This window comes from Myxine glutinosa, chromosome 11 (assembly GCF_964187855.1).
Source record: "Myxine glutinosa chromosome 11, kmMyxGlut1.1, whole genome shotgun sequence".
Classification (NCBI taxonomy): Eukaryota; Metazoa; Chordata; class Myxini; order Myxiniformes; family Myxinidae; genus Myxine; species Myxine glutinosa.
The window spans coordinates 17,124,800-17,147,147 of NC_136271.1; the positions used below are offsets into that span (position 1 = coordinate 17,124,800).

General features: G+C 48.4%; 2 protein-coding genes across 8 annotated transcripts in view; one reads left to right on the forward strand and one right to left on the reverse strand.

Moving 5' to 3' along the window:
* The window catches only part of SLC18B1 (solute carrier family 18 member B1), an 80,085-nt gene extending 59,932 nt beyond the window's left edge, over positions 1 to 20,153 (reverse strand). Inside the window, exons 1-2 of one of the 6 annotated variants that reach the window (XM_078786438.1) lie at positions 20,024 to 20,153; positions 1,900 to 2,146 (exon numbers count right to left, since the gene is read on the reverse strand). In XM_078786438.1, the coding sequence (XP_078642564.1) occupies positions 1,900 to 2,145 (246 nt within the window). In that variant the 5' untranslated portion in view covers position 2,146; positions 20,024 to 20,153. Of the gene's footprint in view, positions 1 to 1,899; positions 2,147 to 2,342; positions 2,758 to 3,226; positions 3,358 to 20,023 lie in introns of those variants that run through there. The other 5 variants (XM_068130257.2, XM_078786441.1, XM_078786440.1 and 2 more) reach the window with 5 other exon arrangements.
* A 908-nt stretch (positions 20,154 to 21,061) lies between these two features.
* Positions 21,062 to 22,348, forward strand: part of LOC137436460 (ubiquitin carboxyl-terminal hydrolase 15) — a 115,345-nt gene continuing 114,058 nt past the window's right edge. For both annotated transcript variants that reach the window (XM_078786442.1, XM_068130259.2), the window contains exon 1: positions 21,062 to 21,174. In XM_078786442.1, coding sequence (XP_078642568.1) covers positions 21,086 to 21,174 — 89 coding nt within the window. In that variant the 5' untranslated portion in view covers positions 21,062 to 21,085. The remainder of the gene's footprint in view (positions 21,175 to 22,348) is intronic.

Here is a 22,348-nt window from a genome sequence, read left to right on the forward strand (position 1 = left end):
AGGAAGGATGAAAGTGACTGGTTGAGAAGAGTGATGGAAATTAATGTAGAAGGAAGTAGAGGACGGGGAAGACCGAGAAAGACTTGGCTAAAGATGGTGGAAGAAGAAATGCGGGCAAGGGGGTTAACAAGGAGAGATGCAGAAAATAGGGCAAAATGGAGAAGATCGTCATGGGGACCGCAAGGCTAACCCCCGCTCTAGCAGGGAAAATGGCCTTAAAATGCATGTTGTTGTTGTTGTTGTACAATGTTCGCCAAGTGGGTTCATCAAAAATGCAGTGGTTTGAGAGGGTCATTAACCAGTGTGGCAGCTACATTCAAGTGTAAGGTGTGCACAGGGGGAGCTGCAGATGGAGGAAATGTTGAGTTGGATCTTGGAGACGGTGTGAAGCTGGAAGGTGTGAAAACATTTTGTTACCTAGGAGACATGCTGAATGAAGAAGGTAGATCAGACCCAGCAACGGTTGCTGGAGTAAGATGTGCATGGAAGAAGTTTCGGGAACTGAGTGGCATGCTGACGAGGAGGGGAGTGTCGTTGAAGCTGAAGGGAAAGGTGTATGCTGCATGTGTGAAGTGTTATGATTTATGGGAGCGAGACATGGGTAATGAACGTAGAGCAGCAATGAAGGCTGGAAAGGGTGGAAATGCAAAAGGTTCCATGGATGTGTGGAGTATCGTTGAGAGAGAGAGGAAGACAAATGATGAATTGCGAAAGATGATGGGAATAGAGCCTGTGATGGATGCTGTGAAGAGAAACAGGTTGAGATGGTTTGGTCATGTGTTGAGGAAGGATGAAAGCGACTGGTTGAGAAGAGTGATGGAAATGAATGTGGAAGGAAGTAGAGGACGGGGAAGACCGAGAAAGACTTGGCTAAAGATGGTCGAAGAAGAAATGCGGGCAAGGGGGTTAACAAGGGGAGATGCAGAAAATAGGGCAAAATGGAGAAGATTGTCATGGGGACCGCAAGGATCACCCCTGCTCTCGCAGGGAAAATGGCCTTAAAATGCATGTTGTTGTTGTTGTATAGAGTTTTTGGGTGTTGACCATTTTCACACCCACCCCAGGAATTGACAGAGGAACTCGATGGTGTAAAAATGTGAATTGTTGCTTAAGGGGTGTAGAACGTCAAGGAGAACAGGTTAGTATCCATAGATACCATAGAGTATCCATAGAGGGGAGTTTGGTGAGCAGGGCAGGGTGCCAGACAGTATCGAAGGCACGGGATATGTCAAGGGAGACGGTCTGATTTCCTGTCTGACATTGAGGACCTCCATCCATTGTTGAGACAGAAGCAGCCTATCCAGAGTCGAGTGGCCTGGTATGAATCCAAATTGATGATCTGAGAGGGAGGATTTAATGTCGGAAGCGATGTTGATTCGTCTGTAGTTGAAAGGATCTGTTTTTGCCCCGTTTTTGTGTGAAGCGGCAATGTTTGCCGTTTTCCAAGCAAATGGCAGACCTTGAGCAAAAGAGAGGTTCTTTAAGCTTCCAAATTGCTCGCTTTTCTTTCATCGACAGTTCTCTGATCTTCATGGTGGTTTATGCCTACTGACTCCGAACGCAGATGCCCAAGGCAAAAGCAAAGGATAAAACCAAGACGAGACATTCACAGCTCTTTTATGTGTGAACAATCAATGCAACTAAAACACCTGCGCATCAAGAAACACCTGTCAGTCATTTGTTCCAATACTTATGCTTACCTAAAATGGGGGGAATGAACATAAAAGTGCTATTGTTTTACAAAGGTAAAACATTCATAATCACACATACCGACTCAGTTGGACATTTCGTCATGTACCAAAGTCCCAATTTATGGCTAGCTTCTTGCATGCGTCTCAAAGGTTATGCAGTATAAATATTGAAATGAAGAATACTTAAGGGATGCAAATTGAACAATACCTCATTTGGGAAGAAAGGAGCCAAGATAGAGTAGCAAGCCATGCAGCCGAAGTTGATACTAGCAATTGAGATAAGGGTCAGCACTTTATTTTTGCCATGTCCGCAGCACTTGCTATCATTCCATTCGACTTCATCTTGCGTCTTGCGTACGATTCCTTGTTCGTCTTTGTGCACTTCTTGCAATAATGGGCATTGTTCAGGGTATGCAGCATAATCAAAAACTCCAGAATCAATTTCTTCCTCCATTCTGTTGATTCAACAACAGAAAAATGAAATAAAATGTAAAAATCTGAACATTTAAAGAAACACACTGGATTACACACACAATAAAGTTAGTAGAAGGGGAGAAAATAGCACAGGCAAGGCAATATACCTAAAATACATAATCTTAGAAACATAGTTAATTTAGAAATATAGTTCAAATTGGAAAACTTAGAATATACATAGTTCGTTGAACACCCAAGACGTCTTGAGAAAAAAAATATATGCTGCGCTGGAGGATATTTATTTATTTGGTATGGCGCGTGACGTCACGTAAACCGCTTCGCCATGTCGTGAAATCTTCTTCTTCTACGTCTTCGCCCTCACATGTGCGGATGCACGGTAAAGGTGGCACAAGCACACTCGCTAAATTGTTACCACATTCAATAACGTCATTCACTTATTACATGCGCTTATTCTGAGCATGCACTATGGAAATAACTCGTATAAACGAACTCCATTACACCTAAGCCGCATCCGTCACAATGTATAAATATCCCGCCCTCAGGGCAGCGAGTGGAGCCTATCCCGCCCTCAGGGCACACGCCACATGGAGCCTGCTCAACCAATCCCTCGGATGGTATCAAAATAAGGTACCAGAGTGAATAGAACTTATAATTATATAAGTATCAATTCAACAACAAATAAAAACAAAACGTTACAATTCCACAGAAAAATACACATGCTCGTGCCATCAAATGAAAGGTTACACTTGCTCGGAAAAACGAAAATTAATTTATAATAAATATTGATATTGTGGCAGACACGATGGCTCGCTGGCACGATGACATCATTCCGCGCACCAAGAGGGTGTCGGGCACGCCCGAGGGGTATACACGGGGTTCACAGCCCCGACCCCCGAGCACGGCAGTGCTATAATTTGAGCGTTCAAATAAAGACGCTTGTGGTTACGTACGTTGTTGCTTCCCTTATTGGCAAAACAAGTCGTGCGCATAGCACCGCACTACAATATGAATAATTTCACACAATATTATTATATTAACTAATACAGTACAGTAGCTACGTATATACATTCGCATTTCAACTTCAAGCCACCGACTGTTACCTCAGAACAGGAATTAAACCGGAACACGTAATGATTCCTCAAGGGAAGACAACATATAAATAAGGTACGTGCATCAGGTGATGTTTATGATTACACAATAATCGATTGAAACAGACGGCGCATCGTTCGTTAAGTCGTTCGTTCGTTCATTCGTTGTGTGTTCGTTCGTTCGATCTATCGCCTTCCAATTTCCGTCATTGATCTGAGGTTCTTCTTCCTCCTCTCCATTTGTGTTTAAATCACGGATTCTATTTATAACTCCGTGGTTTAAATGGCGTTTTCAGATCTACGAGGCTCTATATATGTCACGCTCTTAAACACCAGCAACATGCGATAACGATAAAGCGATAAGTTCCCTCAGACCCGTCCCTCAAACGAAATCTAAAATCGATTTGAAGAGTCGAGGGTGCTTATATATGGTTCAATCGGCATGGTATATCCGGCAGACTGAATGCAAATCAAACCCAACTAACCCCCACCCAGCCAGCATGTACAGCTGACAAATAGGTGGTTTGTATGGGCTTGGGTTCTGGGTGGGTTTTTTAAACTGGGTTTCACATGGGTCTCATCTGGGCTGCCGATGTCATTTTACAACTAGAACGACACTCTTTGACGTCATATCCCACCTCACAAAGTAGGCTGGGGCCCACATGGGGTTTCGTCGGTTAGGTAGGCTGAACTGGACTTTGCGTGTGCTTTGAACTGGGCCCTATGTGGGTCTCAGGCGGGCCAAGCCAATGTTGGTTTCAGAAGTTGAAAAAATGGCAGCCAGCAGCTGGAAGCCAACGTGTTATCGAGACCAGTTCTTAAACGTGAATTTGTTGTCTGACGTGAATCATTCCGTTTGAAGAAACATTGTAGTTTCCAATCAGCAACCATATTGTGAACCCTGATGTAGATCAATAATAGTACTTGAATTGTCAATTTTATGATACTTCGGATGGTGGTTCAATGTAGAGGGTTGAAAGTTTGATTTTTCGAAAATCTATACATACTAGTTACTACGTATGAGAGGTGTGTGTGTGTGTGTGTGTGTGTGTGTGTGTGTGTGTGTGTGTGTGTGTGTGTGTGTGTGTGTGTGTGTGTGTGTGTGTGTGTGTGTGTGTGTGTGTGTCTATATCGCCATTTCTCAGAGATGGCTGAACGGATCTTATCTTCGTCAAACTTTTAGAAGTTCACACCCTTGGTATTCTGGAAGCAGGAATACTACAGCAAGATGTTCCAAGACATTTCAAACGCCACAGGAACACCATTGGATTATTAAAGTATTTACCATTATTTGCTTGTTTTGACAGTTTTTGACAGTTTCTTTAAGATAACTTCAAGCAAAAGCCTCTCTACAAATACACTCCATTCGATATTTATAGACAGTAAAGCAGATGTGATGTTGTAGCTAATGCAGGATTGATTTACACCTCATTTACATTCACCTGAGGCCCAGGAAAAATCCATGTATAACACATGCAAATCCCATGTCCAGCCTATGTGGGCTAGCCCACGAAAAGCCCATGCACTGCCTACGTGGGCAACCCAGTTGGCCCCCGGGTGTAGCCTATGGACAATTCCAGCTGGGGCCTACGTGGGGGGACACACATGGGACCCACAAGTTAGCCCACATAGGACTCATATGGGCCCCAGCTGGACATGCTGGCTGGGCATCACTCGCGTACAGTGGAAAAGGCGCAATAAAGAGGTGTTACAAATATATGGGAACCTTACACCGCTCGCAGGACCTGGTAGGATGACACCCTAATGCCCTATTCTATGTAGATATAGGAGTTCAGACCACACTGTCCGAGTCTGAGCCTGAAGATAAAGTATCTGGAAACCCCCAGGTGGGACGGACGGACAGACAGATGGAGAGAAAACCTATAGTCCGCTCCTGTGAAACTGGTAGGGGACTTATAAAAGAGTCCGGCTTGTGGATGTGCTGGATTTCATTAGTCGGGGTTAGCACGTAGTGCTTGGTGCGCATGCGCTGAAAATGTTTCAACTGTGGCGTTGTGTGTGAGTACTGATACAGATAGACATGTGCATTAATACTGCAGTGCTGTGTTGCTTCAAGTTCTCTTCCAAAGGAGCCACTTTGCTCACACATAGTGTCAAAGTCACATAAAATCGTCAATTTTCATCTGTTGACCTGAAATTTTAAGAATTTGCATATTGGGTAACTGAATTGGTTCACCAATTAAAAGCTAGAAGCCAAATTTTTTTTTTTTTACATCCCAAGGTCAAAGTCACAAAAGCATGAATTTCCATGTCATCGATTAAAAATTTGAGCAGCGTTTGCGTATTTAGTCACTGAAGCCCATTGCTTAATGAGGTCAGAAGGTCAAGGTCACCTAGAATCGTCAATTGTTTTTGTTTTTTTTGAGCTGTTAGAAGTCCGAATACAAAGCAGACGCGGACGGACTTTGCCTTTTCAGATGCTTTCTAGTTTGATTTGTCATTCATCCCTGTACAGATACAACCTAAAACCCTATTTGCTTTACCTATTGCTGCCTGGCATTGTCGTGTCTGAAAACCTCCTTCCCCCGCTCCCCGGATGTATTAACACCCCAAGGTCCTTCTCCTGTGTGATGTGCTCCAAGATTGCCACTTACATCATGTGATCTCTACTTTCATTGCAGTATTCTTACCCATCCCAAGCATCTACATTTCTTTTATTTACGTTAAACTGCATCTTCCAATGTTTTGCCAAAATCCAAAGCTGCAGAAGAATTAAACAGAGTACATTGTTCAAGGTCATTGACAGTGCAGGTGAAAACGTTACAGAATATTTACATCAACTGACCTCATGGCGTATAGGGACTTGTACGCAATGTCACTGACTGGGTCATTCCAGCCACAAATAATGCGCAAATTTCCTTAACTTACAGATTCTCAAGAGCAGTGCTTCTTCACCTTTTTTTGGTGTCCACATCCCTTCGGTTCTCAGAATATTTTGTCGCACCCCTTGTCAAAAATCAATGACTTTTAGGACAGGTCTTAGAATTGAAGACGTTGGACAGGTCTTAGAATTGAAGACTTAGAATTAGATTCTTAGCACTCCTTTCGGTGCAAGTTCAAATTTCAGTGCAAATTCAATTCAGTGCAAGCAAGTTTGTAATTGCACCGGCCGGAATGGTTCGCACCCAGAGAGGGTGCGTGCACCCCAGGTTAAGAACCACTGGTCTAGACTCCAGAGCAAGATGTTGGCTTATTTTGTAACCAATTCAGTGCAAGCAAGTTTGTAATTGCACCGGCCGGAATGGTTCGCACCCCGAGAGGGTGCGTGCACCCCAGGTTAAGAACCACTGGTCTAGACTCCAGAGCAAGATGTTGGCTTATTTTGTAACCAATTCAGTGCAAGTAAGTTTGTAATTGCACCGGCCGGAATGGTTCGCACCCCGAGAGGGTGCGTGCACCCCAGGTTAAGAACCACTGGTCTAGACTCCAGAGCAAGATGTTGGCTTATTTTGTAACCAATTCAGTGCAAGCAAGTTTGTAATTGCACCGGCCGGAATGGTTCGCACCCCGAGAGGGTGCGTGCACCCCAGGTTAAGAACCACTGGTCTAGACTCCAGAGCAAGATGTTGGCTTATTTTGGAACCAATTCAGTGCAAGTAAGTTTGTAATTGCACCGGCCGGAATGGTTCGCACCCCGAGAGGGTGCGTGCACCCCAGGTTAAGAACCACTGGTCTAGACTCCAGAGCAAGATGTTGGCTTATTTTGGAACCAATTCAGTGCAAGTAAGTTTGTAATTGCACCGGCCGGAATGGTTCGCACCCCGAGAGGGTGCGTGCACTGCAGGTTAAGAACCACTGGTCTAGACTCCAGAGCAAGATGTTGGCTTATTTTGGAACCAATTCAGTGCAAGTAAGTTTGTAATTGCACCGGCCGGAATGGTTCGCACCCCGAGAGGGTGCGTGCACCCCAGGTTAAGAACCACTGGTCTAGACTCCAGAGCAAGATGTTGGCTTATTTTGGAACCAATTCAGTGCAAGTAAGTTTGTAATTGCACCGGCCGGAATGGTTCGCACCCAGAGAGGGTGCGTGCACCCCAGGTTAAGAACCACTGGTCCAGACTCCAGAGCAAGATGTTGGCTTATTTTGTAACCAATTCAGTGCAAGTAAGTTTGTAATTGCACCGGCCGGAATGGTTCGCACCCCGAGAGGGTGCGTGCACCCCAGGATAAGAACCACTGGTCTAGACTCCAGAGCAAGATGTTGGCTTATTTTGTAACCAATTCAGTGCAAGTAAGTTTGTAATTGCACCGGCCGGAATGGTTCGCACCCCGAGAGGGTGCGTGCACCCCAGGATAAGAACCACTGGTCTAGACTCCAGAGCAAGATGTTGGCTTATTTTGTAACCAATTCAGTGCAAGTAAGTTTGTAATTGCACCGGCCGGAATGGTTCGCACCCCGAGAGGGTGCGTGCACCCCAGGATAAGAACCACTGGTCTAGACTCCAGAGCAAGATGTTGGCTTATTTTGGAACCAATTCAGTGCAAGCAAGTTTGTAATTGCACCGGCCGGAATGGTTCGCACCCAGAGAGGGTGCGTGCACCCCAGGATAAGAACCACTGGTCTAGACTCCAGAGCAAGATGTTGGCTTATTTTGGAACCAATTCAGTGCAAGCAAGTTTGTAATTGCACCGGCCGGAATGGTTCGCACCCAGAGAGGGTGCGTGCACCCCAGGTTAAGAACCACTGGTCCAGACTCCAGAGCAAGATGTTGGCTTATTTTGTAACCAATTCAGTGCAAGCAAGTTTGTAATTGCACCGGCCGGAATGGTTCGCACCCAGAGAGGGTGCGTGCACCCCAGGTTAAGAACCACTGGTCTAGACTCCAGAGCAAGATGTTGGCTTATTTTGGAACCAATTCAGTGCAAGCAAGTTTGTAATTGCACCGGCCGGAATGGTTCGCACCCCGAGAGGGTGCGTGCACCCCAGGTTAAGAACCACTGGTCTAGACTCCAGAGCAAGATGTTGGCTTATTTTGTAACCAATTCAGTGCAAGCAAGTTTGTAATTGCACCGGCCGGAATGGTTCGCACCCCGAGAGGGTGCGTGCACCCCAGGTTAAGAACCACTGGTCTAGACTCCAGAGCAAGATGTTGGCTTATTTTGGAACCAATTCAGTGCAAGTAAGTTTGTAATTGCACCGGCCGGAATGGTTCGCACCCCGAGAGGGTGCGTGCACCCCAGGATAAGAACCACTGGTCCAGACTCCAGAGCAAGATGTTGGCTTATTTTGTAACCAATTCAGTGCAAGTAAGTTTGTAATTGCACCGGCCGGAATGGTTCGCACCCCGAGAGGGTGCGTGCACCCCAGGATAAGAACCACTGGTCTAGACTCCAGAGCAAGATGTTGGCTTATTTTGTAACCAATTCAGTGCAAGTAAGTTTGTAATTGCACCGGCCGGAATGGTTCGCACCCCGAGAGGGTGCGTGCACCCCAGGTTAAGAACCACTGGTCTAGACTCCAGAGCAAGATGTTGGCTTATATTGTAACCAATTCAGTGCAAGTAAGTTTGTAATTGCACCGGCCGGAATGGTTCGCACCCCGAGAGGGTGCGTGCACCCCAGGATAAGAACCACTGGTCTAGACTCCAGAGCAAGATGTTGGCTTATTTTGTAACCAATTCAGTGCAAGTAAGTTTGTAATTGCACCGGCCGGAATGGTTCGCACCCCGAGAGGGTGCGTGCACCCCAGGTTAAGAACCACTGGTCTAGACTCCAGAGCAAGATGTTGGCTTATTTTGTAACCAATTCAGTGCAAGTAAGTTTGTAATTGCACCGGCCGGAATGGTTCGCACCCCGAGAGGGTGCGTGCACCCCAGGATAAGAACCACTGGTCTAGACTCCAGAGCAAGATGTTGGCTTATTTTGGAACCAATTCAGTGCAAGTAAGTTTGTAATTGCACCGGCCGGAATGGTTCGCACCCAGAGAGGGTGCGTGCACCCCAGGTTAAGAACCACTGGTCCAGACTCCAGAGCAAGATGTTGGCTTATTTTGTAACCAATTCAGTGCAAGTAAGTTTGTAATTGCACCGGCCGGAATGGTTCGCACCCCGAGAGGGTGCGTGCACCCCAGGATAAGAACCACTGGTCTAGACTCCAGAGCAAGATGTTGGCTTATTTTGTAACCAATTCAGTGCAAGTAAGTTTGTAATTGCACCGGCCGGAATGGTTCGCACCCCGAGAGGGTGCGTGCACCCCAGGTTAAGAACCACTGGTCCAGACTCCAGAGCAAGATGTTGGCTTATTTTGTAACCAATTCAGTGCAAGTAAGTTTGTAATTGCACCGGCCGGAATGGTTCGCACCCCGAGAGGGTGCGTGCACCCCAGGTTAAGAACCACTGGTCTAGACTCCAGAGCAAGATGTTGGCTTATTTTGTAACCAATTCAGTGCAAGTAAGTTTGTAATTGCACCGGCCGGAATGGTTCGCACCCAGAGAGGGTGCGTGCACCCCAGGTTAAGAACCACTGGTCCAGACTCCAGAGCAAGATGTTGGCTTATTTTGTAACCAATTCAGTGCAAGTAAGTTTGTAATTGCACCGGCCGGAATGGTTCGCACCCCGAGAGGGTGCGTGCACCCCAGGATAAGAACCACTGGTCTAGACTCCAGAGCAAGATGTTGGCTTATTTTGTAACCAATTCAGTGCAAGCAAGTTTGTAATTGCACCGGCCGGAATGGTTCGCACCCCGAGAGGGTGCGTGCACCCCAGGTTAAGAAGCACTGGTCTAGACTCCAGAGCAAGATGTTGGCTTATTTTGTAACCAATTCAGTGCAAGCAAGTTTGTAATTGCACCGGCCGGAATGGTTCGCACCCCGAGAGGGTGCGTGCACCCCAGGTTAAGAACCACTGGTCTAGACTCCAGAGCAAGATGTTGGCTTATTTTGTAACCAATTCAGTGGTTCATCGTTTGAGGATTACCGGAAGATATTTGTAGCCATGGTGCCAGAAGTCCGTCGAATGCTCCCGCAAGTAGAAACTCAGGCTTCTCTTGGTCTCCCCAGCAAGTTAATGTGATCCGGTCATTCAGTGCACGGAGGGAGGCGTACGGAGACGTGGCTACGTAGTACAATGACCCAGCAACGCCTCAACCATCTCATGATCTGTCACGTGCACCGAAATCGACTGGCAGCACTTGACCCCGAAACTATTTCTCAGGAAATTTTGAATGGATCGCAGACACAAGTGCTTGTATTTTGGCAAGTTTTGAGGTTAGTTTCCTGTGTAGTATTTTTTTATTGTCACTCATTTTTAGTTTTTGCCTTTGACATGTTGATTCTAAGATTCTAAGACCTTTGACATGTTGATACTAAGATTCTAAGACCTTTGACATGTTGAATTATTATATTTAGTTTTTGAGCACAACAATAAACTTTGGCACCAAGAAAAACCTCAAAATTAAAAGAGCTTGCTTTTATTAATTAATTATTAATTAATTAATTATTTCTAAGAAACGTGGCAGAGACGGTCGGTCAGATTGAATATTCGGAATGCACCACAGGAAGGAACATCTCGAGTCAACAATTTGAATGAGGGGCTAGATTTGTCCGGTCATCACTATTGCTGGCTCCGCGATTTGCACTTGCAATGTCTCCCCCAATTTTAAGTAACGATCGATGCCCTTGCTGGACCCAATCTATCCCTGGAAAGTTAAAATCCCTCATAATCAATACTCCTTCCGGAGCCTTCTTACATGCCTTTCTCAATTATTCATGGACTCCTTCTTCTTCCCCTTCCCTCACTCCAAGAGCCCTATATAAAATCATCCTATGTTACTGTTTTTACAATCTCTAATTTTTACTCATACAGAATACAAACAACACAACAGGCATTTTAAGCCCTTTTTCTCTGCAAGAGCGGGGGTTAGCCTTGCGGTCCCCATGACAATCTTCTCCATTTTGCCCTATTTTCTGCATCTATAACATCGATAACCCCCACAACTTGAATTGGAGAACCGCACAACTTGAACAACACAACTTGAACTGGAGAACCGCACAACTTGAACAACACAACTTGAACTGGAGAACCGCACAACTTGAACCACACAACTTGAATCGCCACAATTTTAAATGCACAAGTTGAACAACACAACTTGAACCATACAACTTGAACCACACAACTTGAACCACACAAGTTGAACCACACAACTTGAACCACACAACTTGAACCACACAACTTCAACTGGAGAACCACACAACTTGAACCAGACAACTTTAACTGGAGAACCACACAACTTGAACCACACAACTTGAACCACACAACTTGAACTGGAGAACCGCACACCTTGAACCGCAGAACCTGAACTAGAGAACCGCACACCTTGAACCACACAACTTGAAATGCACAACTTTAACCGCACACCTTGAACCACACAACTTGAAATGCACAACTTGAACCGCACAACTTGAACTGGAGAATCGCACACCTTGAACCACACAACTTGAAATGCACAAGTTGAAACGCACAACTTTAATTGCACAACTTTAACTGGAGAACCACACACCTTGAACCACACAAACAGAACTGGAGAACGGCACACCTTGAACCACACAACTTTAACTGCACAACTTGAACGGGAGAACCACACACCTTGAACCAGACAACTTGAACCGCCACAATTTGAAATGCACAAGTTGAACAACACAACTTGAACCACACAACTTGAACCACACAACTTGAACTGGAGAACCACACAACTTGAACCAGACAACTTGAACCGCCACAATTTGAAATGCACAACTTGAACTGCACAACTTGAACCACACAACTTAAACTGGAGAACCGCACAACTTGAACCACACAACTTGAACCACACAACTTGAACTGGAGAACCGCACACCTTGAACCGCAGAACCTGAACTAGAGAACCGCACACCTTGAACCACACAACTTGAAATGCACAACTTTAACCGCACACCTTGAACCACACAACTTGAAATGCACAACTTGAACCGCACAACTTGAACTGGAGAATCGCACACCTTGAACCACACAACTTGAAATGCACAAGTTGAAACGCACAACTTTAATTGCACAACTTTAACTGGAGAACCACACACCTTGAACCGCACAAACAGAACTGGAGAACGGCACACCTTGAACCACACAACTTTAACTGCACAACTTGAACTGGAGAACCACACACCTTGAACCGCATAACTTGAAACGCACAACCGGAACTGCAAACAACTTGAACGGTACACAATTTTGGCAAATAAACGAGCGGCACACATCGTTTGGAATTAGATAGGTTACCGTACCTGCAAGTTGGAACGACTAGAAGTAGAGGTATTCGAGATAGAGGTAGAAGGTTGTAGGGATATTGCCAGGACTTTAAAGTACGTAGCTCGAGTATATTTGTGCATCTGTGCAGAGTGTTGTCAGTGGGGGTCTCGTCAAGGGATGGTGTGTGGTTAATGTTGGTTAATGTTTTTCACCAAAGTACTGCCCTTGTCCACTGCCCTCCTCTACCCCGAAAATAATTCTAAAAGAAAAATTAAAAAAACCTACAAAAAAACACATAAAAAAATTATATTGTATCTGTATATTAAAGAAAAAAAAAAAATCCTGCGTGGGGCTAGTGTGAAAAAAATTCTGACTCAACCCGGACTCGAACCCAGGAACCTCATCACTTACGCAGTGACAGCCCACTGAGCTATTGAGTCTCTGGGATATCCTCAGAGATTTCTCACACTAACACTGCGAGCTTTATAATGGCCGATGTCGTACATGCCTGCTCGGCAGACACCGGATGTGGGTTAATGTATGTGTATGTAAGTGTGTGAAAGTGCATTGAAGATGAACTCATCTAGCAATTTAAGAAACAGGAAGTAAATTCCTGCATGGGGCTAGTGTGAAAAAAATTCTGAATTCAACCCGGGACTCAAACCCAGGAACCTCATCACTTACGCGGTGACAGCCCACTGAGCTATAGAGTCTCTGAGATATCCTCAGAGATTCCTCACACTAACACTGCAAGCTTTTCTCATTTTCTCACGCTATATATATATATGCGTGCACGCATGATGGGCCAAATGTCCTTCCCCTGCGGCTAATATGTAGACACACACCAAAATTTTCAATCTTGTTCCAATATTGTTGGAACATGCATCATTTTAAAGAATATAAAATTAGCTTTCCAATAACACCTTGATTATTAAAAGCGGATGATTATAATTAACGGAGCTGTAAATTTTTAAAGGATTAAAAATGAGGGTTATTTTGGCCTTTGTTTTCCTAATGAAGAAAAGGAAAAACTGTGATCAGAATTTCACTCTCAATTTCGGAAAGTCATGTAACTTTATTAATACTTAGTCAGGCAGCTTAGCAGCATATTTATCGAAAATGGGGAACGGCTTGACAAAAGCGCCATTTTTATTTCGGTGGTCCATTAGACCATATACAATAGATTTAGGACCAGAGGCAAGAAATATACAGTGTTCTTCACCTTTTTATTGGACAAAAACCAAGGACAAAAACCAATTATGTACAGACTTGGCATTTAATATGGAATTTTTTTTTTTCTTGACTTGGGTTTACTTTCTTAACTCAGTATATCAATCTGGTGAGTTTCTTTTACACTTTGGTGATTTATTTGTTAAAAGAACCATGTCACTGATTGTCTGTCGCAGCAAGAAGTCAACAACAGGATTATATCACAGGTGGCGTGGCAAAATGTATGGACAGGTGCATTTGATGATTGGCTTCACAGTCAGGTATACAAGTGTTGTTGCATTCTGTATTCGTGGAAAACAACTGCTGCAGATCTCCAAAAGTTATTGCCGCTTCCTCTGGAGATGGTCCATCAACTCGACAATGCTGTTTGTCATGGAGTGGTGGCTTTACGAAATTACGGCATGAAACAGCGTGCTATTGCTCGGCAGTATGGCATCACTCAAGGTCAGGTGTCAAAGATCCTGAAACGAAATGCTCAGAGGGGTGTCCCTACTCCAATACCGACGCCAGGACGTCCCCGCAGAACTACAAGGAGGGATGATCGCCAGCTGCACCGGTTAGTCCGCAATGGCCGTACCAAGTCAGCTAATCGGCTTAGGGCTGAGTGGCAGCAACTGACAAATGTGCCTGTATCCAGAAGACTAGTCAACCAACGACTGGTTCAAGCAGGCTATCGTGCCAGGCGTCCCCTGAGAAAGCCACGCCTGACCAGACAACACCGCCAGCGCCAATTGCAGTGGGCCAGAGAGCACCGTCAATGGCAGCCAGGACACTGGAATCACGTGATCTTCAGTGACGAGTCTAGATTTCTGGTCTATCGTCAAGATGGCCGCATCCGAGTGCGCAGACAAATGCATGAAGCCTACAACAAAGATTGTATAGTGCCAAGAGTCCAAGCTGGAGGTGGTGGGGTGACCGTTTGGGCTGCTTTTCATGCAGGGGTCAAAACTGACCTGGTTGTTCTGAATGGAAACCTGAACCAGTTCAAGTACAGGGCCATTCTGGAAGAAACATTGCTTCTATTTTCTCGTGCAGCGTTTCGAGGAAACTTTGTCTTCAAGATGACAATGCACGGCCTCATCATGCTCGCATTGACCGTGGTGTAGAGCATATGGAGTGGTGTAGAGCATATGGTGTAGAGAATTTCTTGCTGATCGTGGTGTAGAGCATATGGAGTGGCCTGCCATGTCCCCGGATATGAATCCGATAGAGAACTTGTGGGCAGAATTAACGCGTCAAATCGACAACTTGGACCAGCAGCCGACCTCTGTGCGTGAATTGCAGCAGGCTATTGTCACTGCATGGCAAGCGATTCCTGTCCAAACCTTGGCAAATCTCGTGAACAGCATGCCTCAACGTGTACGTGCTCTCCTGAATGCTCGTGGGGGTTACACGAAGTACTGAACTGTAATTTTACTGTCCGTAATCCCAGTTGTAATTTCACTTTTGTTTTTGTTAAAAAATTTTTGGGCTAATGTGAAAAATAAAGAGATACTTCTGGAAAACGTACAGAAGTTTAACACAGTACTGTCCATGAATTGAGTTCGATATCAGTTTGCATCACTTTCAAGGATCAATTTATTTGTTTCGAAATGTCAAATGTGGTTTTTATTTCTTTTAAAGGTCACATTAACAAAATCTAGAATAATTTCAACATAATTCCAATGAACTTTTGGTTCTAAGACATCTTGAAAAGTAAGTTCACCCCCACAAAAAAAATATTCCATATTAAATGCCAGGTCTGTATATATTTTCAACAAGGAGGCTAACTTTTATTTCATTACGTGCAGTGTTATTTGTAAAACTTATGCATGCCTGCATAATAAATCTTACGCTTCCATGTAATAATAATTAGTAATATAATACCGAGTGTTTATACAAATGTGTTATACTTGTGACTCGCGCACCTCTCATATATGTAACATGTAGCAACTACAAGGATTTAATGACAATATAGCTTTAGAACAGACAACATGTTGTTCAAGGTAATTTGTCCAGCAATTTATGTATTTACGATTTTAGTCTAACTCCAATAGCTGATGATTTATTTGCATAAATGTATTGCTCGATATTATGCTGTGCGAGTCGTATTTGCGCAAAAGTCAAACACTGTATATGTCTTGCCTCCGGTCCAAATTCTATTGCATATGGTCCAATGAACCACTACAATAAAAATGGTACTTTTGTAAAGTCGTTCCCCCAAAAATTTCTGAGCTGCCTAACTAACTCGAGGCGCCGGGCGCACGGATTTAGATCGACGACCATGTATCTTACAAGGGTTATAAAATCACTCACGATGAACCAATCTGAATGAAATATTCACCACATTGTAGAATGTTTGCTATTGTGGCGGACACGAAAGCACTGACGTGGTGACATCACCCCGTACACCAAGTGGGGGTGGGCCACGCCGGGAAGAGAGGCGTGGCCTCAGGATATACACGGGGCGCGCAGCGCCGAGCAGCTCAGTGCTGCAGTTTGAGTGCTTTGAATAAAGACTCTTTTGTATGAACCGCGTTGTCCGCTTGCTCCTTTCGTAAGCCTTAGCGCGCGCAGCATCCGCGCTTCATTTGGTGACCTCGACGTTGGATCTTCCGTAGCGATCCTTCCGAACACGACGCCATTGCAATGGCAAACAACGCGATGTCGGTCAAACTTCCCGAATTTTGGGAGGCCCAGGCCGAAGTTTGGTTCATCCAAGCTGAAGCCCAGTTTCAGCTTCGGCGCATCACCAGCGACGACACGCGCTACTGCCACGTCGTCGCCTCCCTCGGGCCTGGCACGGCCGCTCGAGGTGTGTCCGTCCTTCGCCACCCACCGGACGGCCACAAGTATGAGGCGCTCAAGCGGCTACTCCTAGCCACGTTCGGCCTCACGGAGGACGTACGGGCCGACCACCTCCTGGATCTCCCCGAGCTCGGCGACACGCGTCCGTCGGTCCGAATGGATCATATGCTGTCGCTGTTGGGCGACGAAGCCCCTGGTTCTCTATTCCGGGCGCTTTTCCGTCGCCAACTACCAGCACAGGTACGCCTCGCGTTGGCCGGGACCGTGATAACGGAACCCCGAGCACTGGCCGCCGAGGCAGACAGGTACTTCGCGGCTTCGGACACGCGGGCGAGAGTCGGTGCGGCCGTCGCGGATCTCGAGGCTGATGCTGCTGCACACCTCGTGGATCCCGAGGCTGATGCCGATGCACACCTCATGGCCGCCGCCACGCCCCGCCCATCACCGCGGAGAAAACCTCCACCGCGGGGAAAACCGCCGGCTCCACCAGCCTGGCGGAGCCAGCCGCGCTCCTCCAGCTCCATCACCTGGTGCCGGTTCGATGCCAGGTTCGGCCACGAGGCTCGACAGTGTCATCCGCCGTGCTCCTTCGACAGGTCAGGAAACGCCCGGGCCGGCGCTCGATAGTGGCAATGAGCGCCGGCCGTTCGAACAGCCTACTGTTCATAACGGACACCTTATCCGGGCGCCGTTACCTGTGCGACACGGGAGCGCAGGTGAGTGTCGTTCCTGCCGATACGTCGGACAAGCACACCGCGGGCGGGGGCCCCGCGCTGCTTGCCGCGAACGGGACGCCCATCCGTACGTACGGAAAACGCTGCCTCTCTCTGCGGTTCGGAGGGCAGGTTTTCCGATGGTCGTTCGTCACCGCCGACGTGCCCATGGCATTGCTTGGCGCGGACTTCCTGTGCGCAAATGGGCTCCTGGTCGACGTAAAGCACAGACGTCTTGTCCAGGCCGAGACGTTTAGCTCGCTCGCTTGTGCGCTGCCCAGCTCGTCGAGCAGCTCACTGAGCGGCTCACCGAGCGGCTTGCCGAACGGTTCGGTTCCGGCCACGTTGATCTGTACGCTTCCGGCAGCGGACGAATTCACCTGCCTCCTCGCCAGCTTCCCGGCCCTCACGCGGCCCACCTTCTCGGCGGGGGCTGTCAAGCATGGGGTGGCCCATCACATCCCCACCGTCGGGCCACCTGTCTATGCCCGGGCACGCCGCCTCGAGCCGACGAAGCTAGCGGTAGCAAAAGCGGAGTTTGCTACCCTGGAGCGACTCGGCATCGTTCGGCGCTCGGAGAGTGCTTGGGCATCGCCGCTGCACACCGTGCCGAAGCCCGGCGGGGGATGGCGACCGTGCGGGGCCTATCGCCGTCTCAATGACGCCAGCACCCCCGACCGCTACCCCGTCCCCCACATTCAGGACTTTTCCGCCCGTTTGGCGGGCATGTCCTTGTTCTCGAAGGTGGACCTCATACGCGGCTACCATCAGGTCCCCGTCAGGCCGGAGGACATCCCGAAGACGGCGGTCATCACGCCATTCGGACTCTTCGAATTCCTGCGGATGCCCTTCGGTTTGAAGAATGCGGCTCAGGCGTTCCAGCGGCTGATGGACAGCGTCCTGCGCGACTTGGATTTTGTATACGTCTACCTGGACAATATCCTCGTCGCCAGCGCGTCCCGCGAAGAGCACCTACACCACCTCCGCACGCTCTTCGAACGCCTGGGCCAGCATGGCCTGATTGTGAACCCCGCAAAGTGCCGGTTCGGCGTCGCCGAAATCGATTTTTTGGGGCACCGCGTCACCAGGCACGGAGCCGTCCCCCTGCCGGCCAAGGTGGAGGCGCTGAAGGGGTTTCCGCGCCCCGCACGATCAGGGGGCTGCAGGAGTTCCTGGGCATGGTGAACATTTACCATCGGTTCGTGCCCCGTATCGCCCAGCTCCTGCGCCCCCTGCACGAAGCTCCCCGAGGTAAGCCGGGCAAAGGTGACGTTACCTGGACCGAGCAGATGGACGCGGCGTTCACGGGCGCGAAGCTCGCCTTGGCTAATGCCACCATGCTCGCGCACCCGGCGCCCGATGCACCGATCGCCCTCACCACCGACGCCTCGGACTACGCGGTGGGCGCGGTGCACGAGCAATGGGTGCGTGGAGCTTGGCAACCACTGGCGTTCTTTAGCCGGCAGCTTCGCCCGCCCGAATGCCGTTACAGTACCTTCGACCGCGAGTTGCTCGGGCTTCACTTGGCGGTCAGGCACTTCTGCCATCTGCTCGAGGGCCGTGCGTCGACCACAAGCCGCTGGTCTTCGCGATGGGCAAGGTCACCGAGCCGTGGTCGGCCCGGCAGCAGCGTCACCTCTCGGCCGTGTCCGAGTACACGACGGACATCCGGCACGTCGCGGGGAAGGACAACCCGGTGGCGGATTGCCTTTCCCGGGCCGTTGCCCACGCAGTCCACCTCGGCATTGACTATGCCCGGATGGCAGCGGACCAGGCCGCTGACCCCGACGTCCAGGCCTTGCGGACCGCCGTCACGGGCCTCCGCGTCACCGAGGTGCCGTTCGACGGCGCGGGCGCGGCCCTCTTGTGCGACGTCTCCCTCGGGCGGCCTCGCCCCATCGTGCCCGCGGGCTGGCAGCGCCAGGTGTTTGACACCATCCACGGCCTATCCCACCCGGGCACGAGGGCCTCCCAGAGGTTGATCGCCGACAAATTCGTCTGGCATGGCCTCCGGAAGGCCGTCCGCGGCTGGGCCAGGACGTGCCTCGCATGCCAGCGCGCCAAGGTGCACCGGCACACCCAGGCCCCATTGGCCCCGTTTACGGTGCCGGAACGCCGGTTTGACCACGTCCACGTGGACCTGGTGGGACCTCTGCCCCCCTCGCGGGGTTTCACCCACGTCCTCACCATGGTGGACCGCACCACCCGGTGGCCGGAGGCCGTGCCCTTGGCGTCGACGACGGCGGCGGACATCGCACAGGCGTTCATCGCCACCTGGGTCGCCCGGTTCGGTGCCCCCTCAGACATCTCGTCCGACCGCGGCCCCCAGTTCACCTCGGAGCTCTGGGGGGCGGTCGCGTGGGGGCTCGGGGTCCGGCTGCACCGAACCACGGCCTACCACCCCCAGGCTAATGGCCTGTGCGAGTGATTCCACCGCTCATTGAAGGCCGTGCTCCGGGCCACCCTCCGCGACGGCGGCTGGGTCGACAGGCTCCCCTGGGTCCTGCTGGGCCTCCGGACGGCACCCAAGGATGACCTGCGCGCATCCGCGGCGAAGTTGGTCTTCGGGCAACCGCTGCGGGTGCCGGGCGAGTTCCTCCCCGACTCCATGGTCCGCGGCACAGCAGCGCTCCGCTCTGCAGGAGACCGCCCAGAGGTTCGCCCCGGTGCCAAGCCAACGGCATGCCACGGGCACCCACCGACGCACGAGCAGCTCAGTGCTACAGTTTGAGTGCTTTGAATAAAGATTCTTTTGTATGAACCGCGTTGTCCGCTTGCTCCTTTCGTAAGCCTTAGCGCGCGCAGCATCCGCGCTTCACTATATTTAACGTCCACTCACCTTTGAACGACGTCTATATCTCCAAAATATCACTTTTTTCCAATCAAATTCGAGTACAAACTTCCGCTCAACGGATCTTCACAAATATAAAACTAGGCTGTAGATGGGTAATCCCTCGTTCATCATGCACGGAATGACGGGGAAATTCCCTCCAACAACCAATCAGCAGGCGATATAATCGAGGATTCCCATGTGCGCAAGCAGCAAAACTGCAGAACCGCTCGCTCTGACCAATATCGCCGCCGCGCATTGCCCACATGGGTGCGTCCCTCTAATGTGTGTCTGTGTGTGCTAAACCAAGTACAGGCAGAGACTGCAAGTTAGTGTATGACTAAATGCCCTAAATCCCAATCCTAAACCCCCCAAATCCCCACCCTCCCGCTTCATCACCCACTCCATCACGCACTCCCACCCCTCTGTACTATTGTGTCCCTGCAGGTCAACAATCGTTTTAATAGAGTTGTTAAAATTGATCAACGACTTGCGTTTTTAAAATTCCAGCTGAGAATGTAAATCTGTAAGAGAATTAAAGCGGAAAAAGAGTTGAACTCGACAGAAAGGACAAGAGCCCAGTTTTCGGATTTTGCCTTTGGGTTTGTTATTGAGAAAGTTTGAAATCGTCAGCCGTATGCTTCTTCCTCTTCCTCCTCGTATTCTTCTTCTTCATCATGCAGTTCATGTTGAAAAATGTCGCTCGGAACATGAACTTCGTTTGTGACTCTTGATTTACCCACGACCGGACGGAATCTACGAACTTATTGCTTTAGAGTATAATGTGGTATAATGTCATTTATTTTAAAATTGTACATTATAGTAACGAAGATCTTAAAATAGATTATTGTATTATATTAGGTGGTGTATAAGGTTAATGGCTCTAGGAAACCGAGTATTTTATTGCGATATAGCCAAACTTGTTATAACTAAAGGAAACCATAATTTTAAGGAATAGGGTTAATCTGGTTATATGGGTCTATAACGTTGAGAATTTTTTTTGACGAATTTCATAAACGAAAATAACGTCGTCGGCTTTTTACCCGACATGCAGCGCGTGAAGGCGATGCAATGGCGGTGATGCGAGTTCCGGATTTAGCAGCACAAAAAGCCGAATTGGCAACTCTGCTGAAGGAGCCGTTAAAGAAAGGAGAGATTTGGTGGGTAAACCTCCTTCACATGGTGTCTATTTACACAAACTAAAGACCACATTGGTTGTCCTTTTACCTCGTCACATGACATCCATATAAGTCGTTTGGGCGCCGCGTCAAGCTCTCATTGGATATTGGAATTCCTTCGTTTGGTTGACTAATTTAGCATTGGGGTTGCGCTTCAAATTTTGGGACTGAGTTGGGGTTGCGATTCAAGTTAGGGACCGAGAATTGGGGTTGTGATTGAAGTTTTGTACTGCACTGGGATTTCGATTCAAGTTTGGGACTGACATTAGCCTTAGAGTTGTGATTCTTGTTTGGGACTGGGATTGGGGTTGTGATTCAAGTGTGGGACTGGGATTGGGTTGTGATTCAAGTTTGGGACTGGGATTGCGGTTGTGATTCAAGTTTGGGACTGGGATTGGGGTTGTGATTCAAGTTTGGGACTGGGATTGGGGTTGCGATTCAAGTTTGGGACTGGGATTGGGGTTGGGGTTGTGATTGGGGTTGTCGGATTGGGGTTGTGATTCAAGTTTGGGACTGGGATTGGGGTTGTGATTCAAGTTTGGGACTGGGATTGGGGTTGTGATTCAAGTTTGGGACTGGGATTGGGGTTGCGATTCAAGTTTGGGACTGGCATTGGGGTTGCGATTCAAATTTGGGTTTGGGATTGGGTTGTGCGATTCAAGTTTGGGACTGGGATTGGGGTTGGGGTTATGATTGGGGTTGTCGGATTGGGGTTGTGATTCAAGTTTGGGACTGGGATTGGGGTTGTGATTCAAGTTTGGGACTGGGATTGGGGTTGTGATTCAAGTTTGGGACTGGGATTGGGGTTGCGATTCAAGTTTGGGACTGGGATTGGGGTTGGGGTTGTGATTGGGGTTGTCGGATTGGGGTTGTGATTCAAGTTTGGGACTGGGATTGGGGTTGCGATTCATGTTTGGGACTGGCATTGGGGTTGCGATTCAAATTTGGGTTTGGGATTGGGTTGTGCGATTCAAGTTTGGGACTGGGATTGGGGTTGGGGTTATGATTGGGGTTGTCGGATTGGGGTTGTGATTCAAGTTTGGAACTGGGATTGGGGTTGCGATTCAAGTTTGGGACTGGCATTGGTGTTGCGATTCAAGTTTGGGTTTGGGATTGGGTTGTGCGATTCAAGTTTGGGACTGGGATTGGGGTTGTG